This window comes from Sinohyriopsis cumingii, chromosome 14 (genome assembly GCF_028554795.1).
Source record: "Sinohyriopsis cumingii isolate HCF-2022 chromosome 14, ASM2855479v2, whole genome shotgun sequence".
NCBI classification, from domain to species: Eukaryota; Metazoa; Mollusca; class Bivalvia; order Unionida; family Unionidae; genus Sinohyriopsis; species Sinohyriopsis cumingii.
In genome coordinates, this window is record NC_142974.1 from 67937590 (window position 1) to 67961568 (window position 23979).

General features: G+C 37.5%; 1 protein-coding gene across 1 annotated transcript in view; it reads left to right on the top strand.

Moving 5' to 3' along the window:
• LOC149784063 (uncharacterized) overlaps positions 1-23979 on the top strand; it is a 74744-nt gene that overhangs the window by 19967 nt on the left and 30798 nt on the right. Inside the window, exons 7-9 of the mRNA XM_089932162.1 lie at positions 6657-6792; positions 11188-11404; positions 21600-22117. Of these exons, the coding sequence (XP_089788288.1) occupies positions 6657-6792; positions 11188-11404; positions 21600-22117 (871 nt within the window). The remainder of the gene's footprint in view (positions 1-6656; positions 6793-11187; positions 11405-21599; positions 22118-23979) is intronic.

A 23979-nucleotide genomic window follows, 5' to 3' on the forward strand; every position in this document is an offset into this window, starting at 1 on the left:
TTATCAAACACTACTTTGAACTGGTTTATACATTATTGATTTTCCTTATTACTTCATTAATACTTCAAGCGGAATTGATTTGTTCGATGATGATGTAACTGGAGCCATCTTTGGTGCTCGTGTTACTAATTGCCTTATTCGATCTCGAAGCATCTGAACTGCTAGAGACCCAGTTGTTTCAAATCATCCACATCGTCACTTTATATAATATTCTCAACTCTCATGACAACGCGCAATGATAGGCTGTGTGGGCTTTTATTGCACTCGCAAATAATCCACGAACAGCATCGCCGAGCCCAGTTCCGTAATAGGTCGTATTCACGGGTTGTCTCGCGTTGACTATTCTAATTGGGATCACATGCCCACGCACGACCGTCATTGTTATTAATTGTCAGGACGATCTCTAATGTACAGTTGTATCGTTGACGTTTTACCCCTCAGATCCAACACGTGCTCGTCTTGACCAATCAGGGCAACATGAATATGTGTCAGCCGAGTATTTTCTCATGACATATACAGGTGATGTGGGCGTAATCGATATCAAGTCACCTGGTTCCATGGAGGGTGAAACCCCAAACATAATGTAACTAAATCTGCCGTATCGGACTTGCTCTCGGAACTGCCACTGTCAGCGTTACAAGTTAATAGCCCTCGTTGTTGAACTAATTCTTACAATGTCAGATGCGATATGATATCCCTCGCGCAAAAAATCGTTTATCCTCTAGGATGTGGCCAGGCCAACCAAACACTGTCCTTATGGATGCCCATGCAGTAACCACCACATACAATTGAGATTTGATGGCAATAACAGTAATGAGTGTGGACTAGCTCGCATGGAAATCTTAGAGTTTTTCCAGTCACCACCGAAATGCTTCATCTAATTCTTCATTGATAGTATGCCAGTTCAGGCAACTGTCTTTTAAAAACAAAAATGAATTGTTCGCAGGCAGGTCTCCAAAGGGTTGGGATCGAATATCGAGCTAACTGTAATATACTTGAACCGAAGCTAGTGCGATCTCAAGTGTGCGTGTGTCCCCAGCAGTCACAGGTACAGACAAACTCACAGTGAACTATGGTTTAGTGTATGAGGTAACGCTTTGGACTGCATTTACAGTCATCTGTTGCATTGCAACATTGATTACGCAAGACGTGAAACGTCTCAACACACACCGTTTCTATCATTTCAGAACCCATCGGTTAATGAACCTCGTTCGTCGTATACATCATGATTATCTTCAACAAGTTAATGCATCAACGCGCGATATTTGTCTCTATCCATTAGACGTAGCCTCATTAATGACTTAGGGGATTGTTGCACGCACAAACTGATCCCATAAGTATTTACAATTGACCCATGGTTGTTAGGGTCACACCGTCCACGGGGTGCAAGCACAGCAAGGCCCTGTCATTTATTTGCTTGTGGATGTACTAGTTTGGAAACTTAAGTTACAGATGTGGGTGGAGTTGCAGGTGCGATAAGTTGTTGATAGGTTAGTGGTTTTAACCACTTTTTCGTCCATCTCAGAGGAATTTTCATAGGTAATTCGGCTGTTTGATATTGAGCTAGACCGTTTTCCGTTTGGGGTTATACATCCTGCTGGCCATGGAGTTTAGACAGTTCTTGTTGACGCCATTTATGTACTTGTTTGATCAGCCACGTCCAGTGAGGGAAATTGAGGGATATTTTGTTTTATTAACCACATGTTAAACTGCTTTTATGCAGGTGTAGGTGCAGATGCTTGCTCCTGTTCAAGTTCTTCTTTTCTATGTGCAGGAATTGGTCGAGGAGCAGTACGAGCCCCAGAACTTTGTCGTGGCAAATATAGTTGTGATAATGATAGTTGTGCTCGCATTTGTACACGTTCTCTATATATCTCTTCACCTTAATCATGTTTTCCTTCTGTGAATGCATTATTCGTTTGAAGAAATTCAGCCCACCGAGCGCCAGTAACTTATTTCTTTCCAGTAATCTCCCTGAATACCATTTTAGGACATTCTCTATGAATTCTTTTACAATGTGTCATTGTTAGTATTTTATTATGTACTCTTTCCAGTCGGGCGTCTGCAAAGAGCAACACGCATATGATTTTCAAACAACATCTGCGAGCTAGTTCATTACAGATATGATGGTGGTGTTGACAGCTCTGACTTGTAGTCGGGTGGTACATCTTGTAATTTGGTAAGTGCCTCTCTCACATCCTCGCGCATGGGTATAGCCCGAGCCTCACGCATGGGTATAACCCTGGCCTCTCCAAATTCTTTAGCGTCTTCTTTGACTTGCTTAATATCCCTTGGCAATATCGCGATAGTCTCTGTAGTTGATCGTCTTTTTGATATCCTTGATGCATTTGGCTATTTTACCAAGTGACCCAGAGTTGGTTCTCTTCCAGTTAGTGGTGCCACATGTTATACGGCTGCACTGGTGGCCTTTGTAATATCCCCGGAACGTTCGGCAATGTGTTGTGTGTGCTTAAACAGTGGCGCATGTGTTTGTTCAGACTCCACTGTGAGATCTTCTTGTGCCGTCTATCGCGACTGTAACATATATTAGACATTTTTGCGGCCTTCGATTATTTTTTAATCAATTCTTACTGTTCTTAAACGGCTTCACAACGTTGTCTTCCGTACGATTCTATTGCTGTCGGACATTTTTTTACTTTTATATGATTAATTGTTTAATTTATGCATCCGTTTGAGACATTTCCATATCAAGCCCAGCACGATGTATTCGTGGTCCACCATTCAAATCAATCGTGAGAAAACTAAACGGGTTCGAAGCTATGCGAGCAAACATGTCACGAAATTTAAGGTCTGAATGGTCGGCGGCACACCAAATCCAATAGATGTTTCCAAGGCCATACGCTCCAATGACACGACATATCATCAAAATGTTACAGGTGTCACGGATCACTTTGGGCACATGGGAGTATCGTTGGGTCAAATGAATTACGTCCGTGTTTTTGTGCTGGCCTCGTAAAAATATTTGTGCGGGATTGACTTGATTCTCAAGCCACACCTCGTGGTACACCACCAGGTTGTTTTTGTTGTCATCCAAATGGCCAATGATAGGGTGTCGTCAATGGTGGAAAAGAAATAGACGTAAGAATTGTTACCACTTGTTAAAAACCTTTGTTACCCAACTCTTTTTGAACATCTTTAAGCACATTATAACACGGCTGATCATCGGCCATAAGCCAATGGCGCAATCACGGACAACAAGTCTTAGGTTAGCCATCGTACAACCATATTCAACAACAGTTGTGTTTTTCCGGACCAGGCGGGGCCAATAATTAGCGCATGAACTGAGCTTGGAAACACGGTTTTGTCACCATTGTTCGCCTGTTTAGGTGTTGCTTGTGCGGAAAGTCTTTGCCGCTCCTTTTACCTTCAAACGCATCTGCGAAATGTCATTGAATAATTGTATGTCGTTATAATACAATCATGTCTTCATATTGCGTGAGACGTCGTACCAGAAGTTGAACTCGAGTTCAGACAACTAATGGACGAGCAGCGGTTACAAGAACTTGTGTTCGGTGTGGAGCCAAGAAGTTGCGGTTAACCATGGTTTTAAAAGAAAAATCACTGGCTGAGGCGAAATTCCGATTACATTATCAACATTACCAGGAACGCCGAGGAGTAAATATCTGGGCGAAAATATCCTGGCTAGAATTACTGTGGGACTGGCACGCGCCTGCATCTACGACTCGATTGTCACAACCATGCAAAAGTCCAGAGAAACACCTATCAATCACGTTGATGTTGCATGTTACCAACATGATCATTTTAGCAAAGCATCTGATCATATCCGTGCACGTCAGCGCGCCGATGTAGATCTCAGTTGACCTGAATGCGACGGACCCTACTTTGGGAGAATGAATCGCACGATGGGTTGTCAAAGGATTTATGAAAGCCAATATTGCATTGGAGGATCCACCTTTAGTGGTGGACCGAGGCCACTTGGAGGCATACAAAAGTAAACCAGTTTACAAAATGGACACAAAGGCCGCACATTATTCAAAATATACTACAGTCCGCCTGGGTATTGGAGAGGTGAAGCCGCCATGGAACAGTCAGCCAGTGCTCCGAAGGTGACTTATGGGGGATTGCCTTAGCATGGTTAGCGAAACAAGCGCTGTGGAAAATTTATTTACCTGTGCCAAGAAAAATTTCGCAGGTTGGTTCTATGTTCTATCGACAAGGTAAGTCACGCACCTACAAATGCGCGCTCACCATTGCCGATGTGGCCAGCCGATACAAAGTAGATTAGACATTGCCATCTAAATATTCTGCAAGTGTCGCTGATGTACGCCTTTTTGGAGATTAATTTGTGCAGTATCGATCCATTGAAATCGACCGACCGGAAGTAGCTGCATGATAGTCCATCCTTGCAATATATTTTCATCTAGATACATAAAGAAACTATTAGGGTCAGCTGGATTGTCCCCGGACACGAGCGTATATGTGACTAGTCATGGATATTCTACAACGAATTGTTCGCTCAATAAACAAATGCTGAATTGTACGCAGATACAGATCATGTTAGTCACAGAAAATTTGCACTTGAATGTAGACCAAACTTTGTTTGCATGTTCGTAGTCGGCGGCGGAAATACCTTCACGTGACAACAATGAATAAAACGCCCAAATCTGTGGCAGCAAAGTTTCGGCAAATTTGCTCTGGTCGTGCATGTACTCGTACGGCTACACCTCATTTCTCGAGATCAGGTACTAATTGGTTGGACAATCTCGAGGAGTGATTTTGATACTATCCGTCGTCAGATCGCTCACTAACTACTCGAGGGACGAGTTCACAAAGTAAATCGAGGCAATGAGTTGCAATTGTCGCAGCCGAAATTATGTATTTTTCTATGTTGCTGTGATCACGTTAATCGGTGAGTCTTATGTATGCACTACTGCTTGAATGATCAAATTGGCGATTGTACCCAAGCAGGTTATGAAGTACCACAGGAATTTTGATTTTTGTTGGTATAAATTCTCAACTACAGATTACACGCGTTGTGTGCGGCCCCTCTGTATGCACAAGTGGCGTGACTTTGATCATGGACTTTTGGAACCGGGACTGCAACGTCTGCACGTATAATTCTTACTGTGATAGTTGCTGTGCCGATGAAGCAGCCGACTAAGATCCTTGATCGCCCAGCAGCAAAACATCAATCTAAATTATTTTTTGATGTATATGGGGAGATGGAGCTAGCAGATACATACCTTTGTCAAACGTGAATACATTAACAGCGACATCTGCGTAACGTTTTTCAAATTTCTTCAATGGGACTTTGGTCATTTGCACGGGAAACTCAATAACACTAAAGTCAAATTTACCTAGGTGTATCCGGTATTTTCGAGGCATGCCTTGAGTTTCATTCACCGGGTACAGTACCAACAAAATTGCCGATTCCGACCAACATATGTCAAAGAGTTTTACTTTGATAACTGACATTGGTGGGACCATGAACGGCTATTGAGGGGTGGCAAGTGGGGAGACCGCCCCAGGCTCCGCTCTTGAGGCGGCTCCGCACTTCAGGCCTAAGGTCGTCCTTATGAGTTTGTCAAGCTATATTCTCCGGTAAATTGGAAACGCTGATACACGCCACACGTAATGCACGCAAAGTTGCGAAGTCAACTTCTGGTTCCGCGCGGTCATGGTTGGCCCTAGGCCCCACGTACTCCTAACGCCACCTCTGGGTGGGACCCATTTTGGTGTGGCTATGTAACTGGATCCAAGAAACGGGCGATAAGGAGAGAGATGGACCTCGATTCGGCCACTTATTTCAAGAATCCATCCCGATCCTGCATTGGTGCATTTCTTCAGCGTTTCCAGAATCTTTTCAATGCCTCTGAGAATTAAGCTGCTCTCTTTGCGGTTCAGGATCACGCGGGAACCACTGCGAATCCACAGAGTAGTATTTTTTCTGATCCGTCCTTGTCACAACTAAGCGGCTTAACCAGATGAGCGCTGAGGAAAATGGCTACTTTGACCCTATCGGGACCAAATATTTGTAACACCGCTACGATTCTAGGAGTCAATCTCTCTCTCTCTCTCTCTCTCTCTCTCTCTCTGTGCGAGATTAATTGTCGTCGTTTCTACAATCCCTGTAAACGTGAAGTAGTACAAAAGGCCGGGTTTTGCCCTACGGACCCCCACTTTAGTCTTGAATAAATCGCTCGTTTCAACTGTCTGTTTCTCTATGTGAACGAATAAAATTCAAAGTGAATCACACACAACTCTCGGGTAGGGGTTAAATGGTCATGGTGGGTAGAGGCGAGGACGGGCGGACTAGTAAGGAAAAGCAACCAATTTTTGTACTATTTGTCTGAGTTGGGAGCGAAACTTTAGAAGTTTATGTCTGCTAGCTATCCTATATATGTTGAAATGGCGCAAGCCTAGCATAAACGTTCTAATTATTCTAATACAAAAGAAGTAATTTAGATCACTGCTTGTTGAGGTTGATATGTGTACTAGCCATCTGTGTCGAGCATCACATTCGTTTAGTACCAAGCTTATGGTGATAGATCTAGTATGTCCAGAGTCATACTCATGTAGTTACCAGATTATGGTAAAATATGCATTATGTCAAACGTTATACTCGTGTGGTTCCCAGATTATGGTGAGTTACTTTTGATTGTATCTCCCATTAGGTGGTGCAATACGTGATGTGGCCTTTTCAAAGCAATACACGTGCAGTGGTCTCTCGAATACAGTTCCAAACAAGGATATCGCCAAATGCATTGTAACAGAAAACCAATTCTATGTAAACTTGGAAGATGGTGACTGGTAACTTCTTTCTGTGTATTTGTACTCGCACACATTCATAAATTGTCAAATATACATACAGTGTTCGATATTTTCATGCCTTACCTTAAGCGTTTACGATAATTTCTGTATAAGTCACATTGTAGTTTGGAAAATAATTGCCTAGTGATTGACATAATCTTAATATTCAAACTGAAACGGTATTGCAACTAATTTAATATATAAAGAATTATTTATAGACTGCCCCGGTTGGCCAAGTGATCTAAAAAGTGCCCGCCTTTACCGATCACTGATATTTCACTTCTGTCGCCGCAGGTTAGAGTTTCGGGCTCGGCCAATGTAGATATGTGAGAAACCTTGCTACTAGCCTCCCGTGGTTCGGTGGTTCTCTACTCGGTTTTCGTGAGTTCTTCCTCAGCTGGCTATATTGGCTGCCTTGTATAGCTTATTCATGCACTGAAAAATGACGTTAAAGCCCCAAACAACAACCAAGCAACTTTTCGGGATTATGTATTCAAAATGAATTAAACGAAAAGCATGCCTCTAATTAATTGCCATGTTGATTCGAAAACTACTACTAGATCTGTGGAAGATTCTCTATGCACCATTTTATATATATATATATATATATATATATATATATATATATATATATATATATATATATATATATATATATATATATATAGTGGAGTTTATTTTTTTTTACGTGGTTTTCGCTGTGTATGGGATGATTGGCCGCGGTGTTATAGCCCGATGGAGCAAATATTAAACTATGAAATTAATGGATAGACTAAATTTAGATATAACCAGAGGTATATAATAGAACGAGACGAGCGCCAGTATACAGAATATATCAATTCAGTTAATTAGATAAACAAAAATATATGCTGTACGAGACCAATTGCAGGATGCACATTTTATAGAAAATAAATTAATTCAAAATTCTAGATGAAATTAGCAGTTCCGTGTACATAGATACGGAGCATTTCATGCATATTCTGATTTGGTTGTTAGCCTCCTCCAGAAGCAATATATCTTGTCAGCAATGGACCATTGGTTAATAACTCCCTGGCCTCTAGGTATCTGATGCACTAGTTAAACCTTTACGAAATAAGTCAAGAAGTTGTTGATGATATCGTCTTTGTCATCGAACATGGGCATGGTGATCTGGATTGTCACCTATTTTCGGATCACCTATTTATGGGACCTGAATGTTCTATGGAGTCTACGCCCCTCCTGGATTCGGCTTCGGTCATTGACCTCTCAGTTGATCAGGAATGTTCACGTTCCCTGGCACTTTTCTTGGATTTCAATCTTGCTAACTTAAGTTTGTTCTCCTTCTCTGCTGCTTGTCGTTCTTTTTCTAGGTAGGCCCCTTTCTTGTGTTCTATTGCACTTCACTCCCCAAATTCAGCTACCTAGGCCCATTCGTAACCTAACTCATCCTTCTAACTAAACTTAAATTCCTTATCTAATTTGTTGTATGTCACCATCTTGGTCTACTTTTACAGTATCACATAAAACGTAGCTTCTCGCAGCCTAGGTTTCCCTACCTACATTCTAGACCAACTGGTCCACTCAAAACTACCTCCTACATGTAATTACCTACGTCTGGTACAACCCTGCCTGTGAACACATACGAAACTATCCTTTGCACAAACAATCTGCAGAACGGGCAGTACATAGTCTGAAATTCAAGGTAACGTTGACACACTAACACAAGGCGCAATTATTGCTTCCTGACTTACCCATATATTATCGCAAGAGAATACAAAGATAACTTCGCCTCCGAATTTCACAAATTCAGCATACGAATCTTTTCTACTAAATCATCGTAAATAATATTGCATGTACATGACCGAACCTCTTACAAAGCTATTATCGCAATATTAAAAATGGCAGGAAGATTGCACTTTGCAAATAAAATGCACAGAAAAACGTTCTACTCACTTTAATCGACATTGATTAACCAGCACTACAGAAGTTATCAATATTTGAATAGTTCTATCGTTGCTCAGAGTCTTTCACTCAAATAAATTGTCCTATCCTGGACTAAGGGTCCCCAGTAACAGCGGGATTATTCCTTTTTGATACTTATCAATGTCTAAGGAATGGTCGACCGCTTTCATATAAACCAGATCGAGCGAATATATATGTAAATATATAATTTAACGGACGGAAACAATGGAAATATTAGCAAAGTTATACAATAAAACTAGATGAGCCTCCGTAAAGAGAATGTAATAATTTAATTAATTGGATAAACAAAAATATAAAGTGTGCAAGACCAACTGTAGGTTGCACCTCTACCACAATTTATTTTAAATTCAAATTTCTACAATGCACTTAACAGTTCCATGTACTAGGATACCGCAAATGTCATAAATGAATCAAGTGAACATTTCAAACTTTAATTCTCCGGCATGTCTGCATAACGTGAGCTGGTTGCTGACCACTAACTAGAATCAAAGTTACTTGTTTGTTCGAATCGACTTATACAGCAACACTCATATTCCACCTCGTCATCCATTCTTCGTTCAGCCGTGGGCTCCTTAATATTAGACATAAAATCCTTACTACCTCACGTGGCATCTTTTATGTTCGACGTGGAATCCTTAATATCCAACGTAAAATCGTTACTATCCGACGTGGAATATATTTTTCTGATACATTAAATAGATGTGGACTAACAGTTTGCCCTACGTAATGTCTGATAAGGAACTAACATTCCATCTTTAATTAGACTTCAGAATACCATGTCTACTTTCACAACAGACAAATAACGGCTGTTGCTGCAGGCCATATACAATGAACACAGTAAAAGAAAATTATGTATTTCTGCAACAGACTAGTTACCATCACTAAATTATCAATATCTTAGTTTGCTTTCGTTTAATGACAATTAAGCCCCTGCAGTGTACAATATTAATAGCTAACTTGACACATGCAGTCATATGGTTGACAGTAAATTACCTTATATTCCACATTCCTCCACCAATAATAATACAACCGAATCTTAGGTTGAAAGACTTCTTATCCTATAAAACAACTAGATCAAACAAATTCCATTTCTGAGCTTAAATACACTATTGATTACTAACAATTCGTCGCCATAAAGCGTTACGCAAACACAATAATAGTCAATTCTTATCATTCATTATTCATAAACCATTTAAGATAAATAAATTCAAACAAATATCTTATGACTGATATCAATGAAAATTATATATAAAATTAAGACACAGTACTTTGTACCCTGCGCTTCGAGATTAGCACTCTTTAGGTGTCTCTCAAAGAGTTACAGGTACAGGTTCCTTAGACAACGTTTACTAGGGCTACTACCTTCCCCCGGACCCATGACCTTTCTCCTTGAGGGAAATTTTGGACTGTCTAATTTTGCGTTGTAAGACATTTATAAATCACGAGATTTTGCCTGGGAAATCCATCCAAGATGGATAACTTCTTCAGTCGTATATCTGGTTCATTCAACCACCATTATTAACAAACGCCCCTGCCGTACTGGAAAATGTTACATATTTTCCTCCGCATCGATTAACATGCCAAACTCAGAAAGGTTTTCACGTATGACAAATATTTCAAGAAGTATGAACGCTGTTTCTGCTACATTTCAACCCATCGTATGTCGATAAACAAAACCTACACCTTACCATTTCGTCCAGTTTCGCGTGACATAGTTATCAAAAGTAACGTCATTATCAATCTAAGATGTCCCATCCAGATGTATTCAGGTGCTAGAATACTTAAACATGCCACAGATGTAGCCCACATACATCAACTTAAAATTACTATATGTTAAAATGACATCTGAGAGATTAATTCTGTTATGTGTTACGATGACATCTTCAAAATGTACACTGTTACCCGACCTATTGGCATTATTAGACATTTTTTTTCTTCAAAAACTTATTATTGTCGAAGAAAATATAAATAATTTAACTCTATATCTGTGCAGATGTATGTACACTTTTAATTGATAAATAATAGGTAATTTTATCATAAATATTATTTTGGTTTACTTTATTTTCAAAATGTAATAATTTCACTTGGGCTTAGAAGTTACGTATTGCTGAGAAAAAAAACAGAAGGGCATAGACATGGTTTATACTGATGAATTTGTAATCTGATCTTGTTTTAGGCGTATTATTCGAAGTTTATAGCACGTTTCTTTATTTATGCATAATAAAGATTAATTATCGCTTGATAGCCTCGTAAAACACATCGAAGAATTAAGATACCATTGATGACGGGTAAGTTAGACAAGTTGTATATTTAAAATCATCTTTGAAAAAGGGATCTCAAAACCATATCAGATTCAAATCAAATTTAATGATTTGAAACAGTTGTGGACATAGTGAGATGGTCTTAAATAATTGCACTGTTACATTCTTGCAGGTTTACTGTTGTATTCACGGCACAAAGTGGAGGCTTCCGAACGCTTTGGAGCCAAAGTTATTTCTGGTCGACTCAAGTCTATCGGGGTCAAACAGATCAGAAGGTAGTTGAGTTTAAGTTTGACTTCGAGGTCCCAAAACACTGTTCTGAGAGAAATACAAGTGTGGTATGCACAGCGACTGATTTACCGCTGAGGATTGAAAATGAATTTACCAAGGTAGATAGCATCATAAGAGCAATTTACTGTATGTTCTTACATTCATTATATCCAAATATTCAATGCATAAAATATTCTTAGATGAGGTTTGCTAGGTCATCACGATCTTACACGAGCTGTTTTATCTCTTACGTGGTACAAGGGAAGAACAAGACAACTGTCACCATCAGTTATGTTATTAGAACAAACATATTTTAGAGCTAACGGAATGGATAATTGAGTGAGAACAAGATGCAAAAAGCAAACGTCAAAGTAAACGTTGCACAAGCTCTCTGAGGTTTCGACTTGTTGATTACAAATATGTTTTGCACTGACATTATTTAGGATGATTTCATTTTGCCACAATTTTTTATATGAATGATATAGCTAAAAACAACTATTTATCTAAAGGTGTAATGGTGTTTTCTTCTGCGGTTAACAAGGCATAAGCTGTCATTTGCTAAAATATACAATAATTTTTCCCCACATAAATTATACAACGATAACTCACACACCATTAAACTTTTATAATTGCTATTCAAAACTAATTTATTTTTTGACTCATATAATGGTGTACCCATTTTGTTTCTTAATTCCAATGTCTGTTATTAAGAATAATTACGTTTTCTCATTGAATAAATTCCACAAGCCTCTATAGCAAGTAATTTTCCTGACTGCAATATCTTGTTCACTTTGAAAATCTTTAAATTAAACATTGCAAATTAAGAAAGGGTTATTTGGTTTATTCAGATAGGTTTTAGTTTGAATCTATGCTTGTGACATTTCTATATACGTGTCACCTCTGGTCAATTTGAATCATGGGAAAGGTCAACACTAGTTAACATCCACGGCTGATATCTACTATGGATGTAGCTTTATACAGTGAATTTTCATCGATGACGTGTGTGTGTGTGATTTTGGATTTTTAACGTAGCTTTAACATTTTTTCAGTCATATCGCTACAATGTCTGCAGTGTGACAGTTTTTAGTGATGCCTAGCACTGGGGCGTCATGTTGCAGACATGTAGCATGATGTCCCTCCCACATTAGCATGATGTCACACGGTTACATTATCCTGACACTAGGCCGATCAGTCCTAACACTAACCTCTTAATGCTGAGCACCAAGCGGGGCTGCTGTTTGTACCATTTTTGTAAGTCTTTGGTATGACTCGGCTGGGATCAAACCCACGACCTCCTGTATCCGAGGCGGACGCTCTAACCACTAGGTCATCGATGGCAATTTACCAGATCGAAACAATTACGTCTCATTTCAATGCATGTTGGCTTTGTCACAGAGAGAGAGAAAGAGAGAGAGAGAAAGAGAGAGAGAGAGAGTACATCAGGATTCAAATAATTAATTTCATGTAAACTCATATAATGAAAGTAAGATTCACATAATGTCACGTAATGAAGGTAACATTCAAATAATTTCATGTAATGAAAGTAAGATTGAAATAATCTAATGTAACGAAAGTAAAATTCAAATAGTTTCATGTAATGAAAATGACTCAGTTGTACTCAATCGAAACAACATAATCAATAGAAACAAACATATGTATCATGAGTCATTTGTAGAGCCGTATGACTCATAAAATCTTTTAAAAACTTGCAAATGTGTCCACTGACAAACCACACTGTTCTCTTGAATTCTTGGGTTACCCCACACTTGTATTGGCCACACACACGCTTCATGGATCCACCATGCGCACATGTTTGCAAATCAGCGATTCCGTCTTTGTACGGCATTGACCGACAGCCTGATATACCCACACACACACATGCACAGAAGGCTACAATAAAACCAAACTGGTCATACTAACGGGTACGGAATTTAAATCTATAGATACATGCTACAAAATTAAACTCTTAATAGCAGCTTGTAACAACTCAAAAGTTCACAACGTTTTAAATCCACGTAGAGGATCATCATTTCACGCTACGACATTAAGAACTGAATATGCTTCACATATATAAAAAAATGTAACACCAACCCTTATGGCTGTAGAAGTAAATGGTGAACGTACACTCCTTGACAAGATTAAAAAGACCAGTGTGTCAGTTAGAAAACAAATTGAATTAAATCTACAGGAGAATGAGTATTAGTAAGAGCAAAATACCCGTGCATACCGTGCTTTTAGTGTCTCTCACCACAAGCGATCGACGACAAGATACATGCTAGTCCAGTTGCTAAGCTAATTAAAAAACAACAATTATCCACCCTAGGTAACGTTGAACGTATGTACGACGAACAATGGTCAAATCGTTCTAAGGCGAAACCGTTCCACAAAGTTTAAGTGCAGTCATGTTTATTCATTCGATCCATTGTGAGTATATCGAACTAATTCAAGTGATGTGACGAACACTAAGGCAATGACTGATACATTATAAGTTTTTTGGAGTTGATGTAAGTCGGAATTTTAGCTGTCGTAGCCTTCATATCTAGGTCATCGTTGGACAGTTTAGTTGTCAGAGAGAGAGAGAGAGAGAGAGAGAGAGAGAGAGAGAATTAATTTGCTAGCATCACCTTGGACACTAATTATATAGACCCAACAATAATTTCTACTGGTGCACTTACGGTTGTTGTTGTGGTTGCGACTCCAATCACATCAAGAGCAACAGTTGTTGCTAGGGGAAGTCAACCAATTTTATTCACGACCGACCATGCGGGTTTGTATTGCAGGATAAGTGCGGTACTCATGGTGAGTTCAATCTGTCAAATGTTGCTCCGCTTCGATTTCACGCCGGTAGCGTATAGGGTCAACTATAGTTCTATTCATAAAAGCACAATTCGCGATATTGAATTGCTGGAAAGGTAGACCTTGCCCGGACTCATCAGGTCCAAGTACAATAGGCGCATACACTTCTAGCCAATTATCATTTTTATGAGTACATCTATCATACAATTATAGAAAATACAAATCTCAGGGATATTTAAATCTCCTGCGATTGCGCGTTCTGCTTGCCTTGCTCCATTTTCATTTGGAACACACCGGTTATGCCTGTACCTTTAGCATCTAACGATCTTCTTTGCCAGTCTTTACCCGAACAGTGCCATCTTATTAAATAACAGTAGAGATCTTTCTGCCTCACTTGAGTCAATATTTTTGTAAAATATTTGTTCTTGAATGTAACCGGGGTGGATACAGTGGTGAATACCACATCACCGTTATAGAAACAATCCTTGATTGTTTAGAGCCTTGTTTGTGTATACAACGTTTGGGCGTTTGCCTGTGCAATGATTACAAGGTGCCCTCGAGTTAGTAGTGGTACTTTAGGGTAGTTCCAGCTAACAGTGTCTACTTTACCTTAAACGAAATTATATTACAGTTCATACGAAGATTTGCTAACGCCAGCCTGAAGCAGATACTAATCAACAAGTCGAGCAAAATTATCATCAAACCTATCAGCCGCTATCAGCTGATCCAATACCCCGTTTGTAGATTCCGCAACCTCATTATCGCACTGAATCCTTTACTAATATAATAACGATGAAGCTATCTTAAACACAAACACCGTAGACGCTTAATTACCCTTCAGGATAAATGTTGAGTACTTCAACCTTGACTTCATCTCCGGCAATTAATGATGCTGACAATGCAACTGTGTAAAATTCGCTATAATTTTTTTTTTGTGATTCGTCATATTGGTGATGCAAATTGGTTATCATTTATCATCATCACCAATTTGACCACATGAACTTGTACTTCGAGTTATGATAAATATGTATGATATAGACACGCGCACCTTTAAGATGTGACTTTTAGGTTTAACAAAGCCATCATTCTGTTGAACCTAAAATAAGTCGACCATTTGCTAAGGTTGATGTTTTAATGTTTTCCTCTTCTTTTGTTTTGATTAATATTCCCATAATTAATATCCATGAAGTTACTACATGAGGTGGCTCTGGACATATATGACTTGTTCAAGTACGTATTGTTTTATTGTCTCTTCAGTCGCCTCAGTACTCATCATCGATTTACAAACTTCTTCCGTCGTATACATGATTGATATCTTCAACAAGTTCATGCATCAACGTGCGATATTTGGCTCTGTTCATTATGTTAATGGTGAGCAACCTCTGACACATAGATGTGGCCTTATTTTGACATTTGCCGCGTTGTTGCAAGAACTGATCACACGAATGTTTACAATGGATCAGCAAGGTCATTGTGGTTTCACAGTCCACCAAGACTGCTTCCATTCTTATCTTCATCTTGTACGGGTGCATGTTTACATTTTGTATATTTCTTCTTCAAAGTTCGGTATATCTTGTTGTTTTATTTGTTCATAATCTAAGTGTGCGTTTATGCAGATGTACGTTTCAGTTGTTGTTCCGTCCAGCTCTCTGGTTCTTCCTGTGTGAAAAAATTGGAGTTGTTTTGGTTGATATTATTTACGATTTTCTTTGCTCCAAACATGACGTACTTGGTGTGTTTTCACTTCACGTTTAAATTTATTCCACTCTTCACCTGTTGCCTTACCCTTATTAAACCTCTTACGGTATAATCACTTAATACAAATGCCCGCTGATACCTCTTCGAAACGAACCGTATACTATACCTTGACATATTTTTCCCAATCATTTAGAAACTTACAATACTATTTTCGTTTTCTTGACGGCCAAGGATGGAGTTGGTGCCTCGGCAGCCTCCTCTTCTGTGACCTTTGGAACTAAAAAGCGCAACGGTAACTGTTTAATAGTCTTTGCGGTTTTGATATCCTTGGTGCATTGAGCTATCTTACGAACCGGACCAGGTTCTTCTTCTTTTCCATTTAGCGCGCTACTTAATTTGCCCTGGCTTTTGTTGCCTTTTTAATATCTTCAAAACGTTTGGCAATATCCTGTGTTGGTTTAATCAGCGGTGCAAACGTTTGTTCAAAGCCTGCTGTGATGTCTTCTCGTGCAGTTTGTCACGACTGTAACACATCTTTGACCATTTTGTGGCATCACAAATCATTTCTTGGTGTTTATGGCGGTCGCGTAAGACACATTTATATCCAAACCCGCACGATATTTATCCCTGCAAGTTTCAGTCAAATTAATAGTGAGAAAACTGTTCAGATCTTTTGTGATCTGCGTAAACATGTCACGAAATTCATCGCATTGAATACATTTTAGGGCGCAGTTCCACATACTCCTCGATTGGTCTACCAAATATTCGCTTTTTTACTTGTCAACAATCTTTTTATTGACGTTGCTAAACCATTGATGTTCCTTCGAATATTAGCTGGTATCAGATTAATTTATCAAACATGCTTGTGCTATGTCTGCGTGCACATCAGCGGTCTAATGTGTATAAGAAGCGAGTATGTGTCGGTGTTGAGAATCTTTACCCGGTCCTTGTGACGGCGACACGTGCTCCATCAAAGATCTTTCGAGACTCAAAGGCTTGGACAGCTTCGAAGCTTATCTTGTATATAACTGGATCCATGATAGGAATGATATGGTTAGATATGCATCTCAATTTGGGCACATCATTCAAGTGTCCATCCCCATTCTGCATTGGTGTATTTCTCCAACGGTTCGATAATCTTATCAATGCCTTTGCCAATTTCGTCATTGATGGCACTGATGTCTTTGCGATTCATGACTGTGCGTGCATCGCTGTGAATTCACGGTGTAGTAGGTGTTCATCGGGAACTTTTAATAATATTTACTGTTTGATGATATAGTTTTCATTGTCATCATTTCCTTCATGTAGATAAAAACTAATTTAAACGTTCGAATTAAAATGACGACAATCGTCATTTTCTAAGTTTCAATTTCATCTGGTCAGTCGCGCTATTCTATTTTAGTTCATCAGACAGTGCATTCAGAAATAGTATAATCTTATGGTGATTACATGATACTAACCCACAAGTGAAATAATCATATTTACCGTACATGCAGTCATGACTTTAATTTCTACCTTGCGCTTTGACATGTTAATTGCTGATGTACATAAATCACCATTTATAACATACAAATCAGAAAATAACGGCACAGAAAGCAATATTTTTTGCCCGTATTAAACTGAAAAATATTAACATCTGTGCATAAATGATAATCGAGTGGTGCAGTATGGGTAAACGGTTTATGAATTAGTTATAAGTTCCGATGCAACAGAACTGTATTATTTATGTTTGGCACTAATCGGAATATAACCTATAAAAATATCGGCGTATGTTTTGTAGCATTTAAATGAAACGAACACAAATTTTAGTGTACGTGATCTTTCTGGAACCAACCGAATCTTATTTGTTGTCATTGTCATCCTATGCAAAGCTAAGAGGCTGAACTCAACATTCATTGTTTCTGTCAAACTTTCATGCTGCGTTCTATTTAATACAAGTAATATTCTCCGCTGGTTATAAATTCTCCAGGAAAAAAGTTAAAAGAATATTTGTTATTTTCGTAGGGACTAGAATGTTATGCAGTAAGAGCAAATGGTCAAAATGAGTGTTGTGGTAGCTAGAAAATAAGGCAGAAGTTGGATTTATTTATTAAGTTATATTTTCCTTATTGGTAGAGCAAATGAATAATAAATGTCAAGTTTTGTTGTATTGGTTCCAATACGTTTTGCTTCGATTTCAATTCTTATGTTTCGTGTCTTTTTTAAATATTAACATTTAAAATAATTTACAATGTCACCATTTGTGGCTAAAGTCTCCATGAAAGTCATTTCTTTGTAACTACAATGGTTTCATAAAGTTGTAAATGGTACTTTCAACCTTGCAATAATTGGATCGGATGAAAGTGTACCATTCGTATTCACAAAGGTGAAATATAAAGGGTTTCAAAAACCATGGTCAGTATCTGGAAATACAAAACTGCATAGTTAATAACAGTTTCATACATAATTTGCAATCAAAAAGATCATCATAAACACATTTGTATGTTAATGCTGATTGCTCTTTTTAGAATTCGTTTTTTATATTTGCTTCACTATAATGTTTTTATTTAGTTTTTTTACCTTCACAAAATAATTATCCCTAAATGCGTCCAATTATCAAAACCGGGTGTTCACTATTAATTTTCCCCTGAGGCTGAAGTCACTATACAATATACTTTCTGTTAAAACTTTAATGTCTTTTTCTGTATTATGCAATTAACATACTTCACTGGCTATCAAATCTCCAAAATAATCAGCCAATAAAATCATATGATCTTGAGAGGGACCACAATAAGATACAATAACAGTTAATTGGCTCTGTTGGTGTAGGTATACCTTTAAATGGTTTTACCGCGGAAGAACGACACACCACTTGGATGTGTTGCAACTCATTTTTAAGACAATATATTGCCTTACTTTGACATAGATCGTTATCAACTCAGTACCCCGGCTGGTTTAAAAAAAGCTCGAGTTATATAGATAGTGGAGATGGGAATGGCTCCCAATTTTGTCCACAAATGCACTACCAATGCCCTGTGGATACCATGAATATATTTGTTCCAGATGGATTTCACGAATACACGAGAATTATCATTGACTCCATTAGAACGTGTTGAAAGTACACATAAAAATTGTATACATCAACGCTTCAATGCTGCGCCAGAATTAGAAGTCTTGACATATTACGTAGTTCTTTTTTTTTCTAGGCACGAGTAAGGATGTGTCATATTTTATTTTGTTTTGTTGGGCTTGGGTTGGATCACTGACCAAACCTGTTAGTTTGTATTTGAAATTAAAGTCTTGATTAAATTATGAATAACTGAATAAGTACTGTCAGATGTATTGAAAAGTTCATTAAATCGATTTTATTATATATCAAAAGAGAGAACATACATATGACTCAGAAAAAGGCGTGACTTACATTATTTATATGTGTACATGACTAAAAAAAGGCGGGGCTTACATTATTTATATGTGTACATGACTAAAAAAAAGGCGGGACTTATATTATTCATGTATGTATATGAGTGAAAAAGGAGGGGCATATACTATTCAAATATATATAGGACTCGAAGATGAGGCGAGGCTTATATTATTTGTTATTATCTTTTGCATGATCCAGTTTCATATTGGAAGGCTAACTATAAAAGGGAGCGTATTTGCAAGCAAAATATATCTGTATTTGATGAGAAAATGGTTTCTCTATATCAACAATCATTGATGTAAATGCAATAATGTTAATAACAATTGGTTTAAAGGATAGTCAACATTTTGGCACAGTAGAACATGTTTATTGTGTCAAGGAGGTCTTATTATCCACTTATTTTATTCCTCGTTGTATCAGTAACTCAACGAGTTTATTCTTACTCCTTTCTTTGTTTATTTCACGTCTATAATCTACCAATGAATAAAATATACGTATATCGTCTACATCCAAATTGACATTAACCCCTGCTCTACCATAACTGGACTGCCTCCTGACTTAGTGATCCTGCTCTCACCTGTGATTATGCCCACGTTAGAGTGAAAATTTATTCGGGTTTCGGGCGTCTTGACATATCTTCCCCCGTATGTAGGTATCACATGTTGGTTTCTTTTTGTTTGTTTTTCAAGTTTATACGTAAACGCTTTACTATAGGACTCATTATGATATATACCACCTCAGTAATCATACAATATCAGTACAATCACCAAAAGGATACATAAATGGCCAGCAAATAAACCCACATAATAATCAATCAGTAACCTGTAAGTATTTATATGTAAACTTTTGTTCATTAAATCAATCAAGCACAAACCAGATACACATTCTCAGTCGCTGCTATTTGCAATCCAGATGTTTGCAGTGTACTATAGTTCAATATTGCATGTATTGTAGACAACGTTCACAAAAGGTCAGTTACATTTTACGGATCCAAAGTCAGTCGAACTAAGATATTTGAATGGCATAGTTACACTCATCAGCGTTTGAAAACATTTAGTTAAGACTATCGTGGAACATGAATAGCAGAAAGAATACAAATGCAATATGAAAGAAGTATTAAACAGGTTGTTGTTCAATCAATGACATAACAGAGAAACTGTATATTCATATGAACTCAGAAGAACTCTCATTTAATATCATGTGTGAATTAGTTAAATCCACTGTTTTTGCAATTATTCCCTGTGGGCCACTCCACAGGTATAACGATTTTGTAGACAGGCTTGGCTTACTGGCTGGTAAATGTATCCAAAGTTTGTCGTGTACTTTCAATTTAGTTAATGTGGGATTCTTTTTAGCTACTTCTTTATTACGTTTGAATCGAGTGAATCTTTCTACGAATTTTGTTAGGGCAGCTGTCATGCAATGATATAAATGGTATATCGTATTGGTCAGTGAGGTATTAAATCGTTCAACGAGGCCATCTGATTCAGTTTGATAAACTGAGGTAAATACTTTTTTCGTATTTACTTATGCACGTATGTCATTAATTTGTCATCCAGCCCTGAACTCAACTTTCACGTCATATTCTTGACGGGACAGGAACAATTTGATTAGTCTCTGTTTTATTAGACTGTTATCACGGTGACATACATAAGTAAACAATAAGATAGCAATGATATTAGTGACACTGCCTGATCATCTATGATAATTAACTTCGTAATTAGCATGGGGCTTGGGCGTTGTGACGATTGCATGCTGACATTTTATTTGACAATTAGATCTGACATATCATTTCGAATATCTGTAATTCTTTTTTGAAGTTTATCTCTAGTTGAGCAATAATTCCTACTGTGTTATGTATGCATTAGTTTATTAATCGCAATGCTTACATTTGAAGTAGGTTTATTCATGGTGTTGGCTACATTTTGAACTATATATATATATATGTATATATATATATATATATATATATATATATATATATATATATATATATATATATATATATATATATATATATATACATACACACACACACATATATATATATATATATTTATTTCCCAATGTACTATCAACATTTCAATTTAAATATCGTCTTTTAGAATAACAATAATAATCATACTAATAATAATGTTATTCCTCTTCTTCTTCTTCTTCTTATTATTATTATTATTATTATTTGAATCAATTTTTTATTTATAAGTAATGTATATCATGGAAATTAGAAATTATATGAAATTTTGTACAGTCTTTAGTTAATACGGTAGCTCATTTTACTTTTTCTGTCTATAATTTTTAATCGTTTTATCATTATTTATTTGTTTTAATTGTTGATTCACGCCAATTTTCTCTCTCTATTTTAAAGTTATCGCATATGATTTGAACCATCCTTTACTCACTATGTCTTTTTACAGTCACCCGTAAATATTACGTGGGGTGGATGGACAGACAGCATGTCTGGTATAAAGAGTTACCACTTGGAAATTTTCAAACTCTCAGTAACTCTGTACGGTAACCTTACAGAAACCACACCCCTGAAACCGGTCCATTCTGCAGACATCAACCATACCCACGAAACGACTTACAATTACATCCACAAACCACTTGAAAGCGGAATGTACTCTGTTCTACTGCAAGTAACCGATAAGGCAAATAACTCTAAGATTGCTAGACGCTTAGTTCTCTATGATTCGGATTCAAATATTATCTTCAAGGAGGAGGAGGACAAGACACTGTTTGTTTCCTCAGCCGTACCCGAGAGCGGATACATGTGGCAAACGGTAAAAATTGGAACAAAAACAGAGTTCACAGTACAGTGGACGAACCATTTTTTCAATAAATTAATCGTAGACGGAAAACTGTTGAACAAAGTTAGCGCCTATCCAATCCAGTTCCAAGAAATCCAAAGGGACGGCATCCTAAAAAGCGAGAAGTAAGTTTATTTGTACTTCTTGTTTGTTTGTTTGTTCTTTTTTTGTGGCGAATATTAGTTTATATTAATATGAAGCAACAAACCTAATGGTGCATATAAGAGTCTTTTTCCTGCCAGTCTTAACATTGAGCATTATGAGATTTACTATGTGCGTGGTTAGAACATAGTTTAAAACAAAGCAATGTCGCTTTTATCTATAAGTGATGCCTTGCTCTTAAAGTAAAGGTTTCGTGCTTGTCAATAGATAGATTTGGACCGTGCGTGTGTGTGCGCTTGTCCCGTCCATGTACTTAGCCATGTAAATGCTGTAGTTTAGAAAATGGAACTGCACGTACTTGTAACTTTAGACTGCCGAAATTATCAAATTGCAAATGCATTGAAATTTCCTTGATACCATTGCATGCACACGGGAGAGGGGGTGTATTTAGTTAAAGAACATTTAGTGAAATCTATAGGGAGTTACTGTTCTTTTGAGAACCTCTTTGATAATTTCTCATGTATATTAGTAAGAAAATTATACCCTTTCTCGGCACATAAGATTTCTAGAATGAATACATGATTGAATACTGATAGAATCACAGAGGACAAAAAATAAGTATTCAAAGATTCGTTTACATGGAGGGAGAGACAATTAGAGACATGGAGTTAAGGAAGTCTTGTCAAAAGAAACACATTTTGAAAATATGTGGGTATTTAATAACATAATTTACTCGTACGGAAATAAAACAACCATGAGCAAGAGCATTCAAGGGCTGAAGAAGACAGCAATGGCAACAACAACAACAACTACAACAACAGTAATGATTTTAAAAAATATTATTATTATTATTATTATTATTATTATTATTTATCAAACTTAAATATGAACGTTTCTATGCAAACGTTTTAATTTTTAAAAAAATTCTACAACAAAAAGTAGGTGATGATGACGATAAAGAAGTAGAAAAGGAAGAAGGATTTATGAATTATATAAAAGTTTAAAACAATGCTATTATATGTTGGGCTGGATGCTTAGTGCAATAACTGGTGCGTACCATAATACACCATTGTTCACACAAACATGCTGTAAGAATCCGTAAAATATGGCTCCTTCTCTGTTTCAATGTTAGAGGAAAGAACGGGAGCTCTCCACAAATGCCAGTGTTGTCTTCAGTAGGGAACTGAATTACACTGAAAACAAACAGTATGTGAAATAATCCGTTAGCTGTTGTGGAATAGCCCTTATGTTCAATGGTAATTAGTGCAACAACCGTGTAGACTCTCTTCCGCATATTAAAGAGACAAACCTTTCTATAGTATTTAAATTGATCACTCACGGAGAAGGATAATTGGATTCTGGATGGAGGACACGACTTTATGAGTTCACATAACTTAGACTGACTAGTCGTTCGACTGGTGTTTTGCATTTTGCTGCAGCATTAATGTTCATACCAGTTTAGAATGAAAGAAGGGTTCTCGCTCCACCGAATATCGACTGTGAATAGCCTCTGCTTTGGACGTTTATCTTGGAGTTGCGAAGCAACATTTGCTGAGAAAAATTGAGAATATCCCTCATTTTCTTCCAAGTAAATGATCCTCTGAAGATACATTCTCTGCAAATAGTTGCAGCTATCGCAAGGAACAGAGCTTCTCACCGATTGATAGTTACATAAAACAAAAGCATAGTTGATCAACTACTGCATGCCATCTAGAAAGGTAAGAACGGCCTGTGTCATCTGATTGCTGTTGTAAGCACATGTCAGAAAATTGTTTGAGACGTTTTGTTTTAAAACGAGCTGAATGTACATTAATGTCTTGCGCAGGTTCTTCTGTTGACTTGGATACAACTGATGGAGGTCCAATTGGCGGTTGTACTAAATACT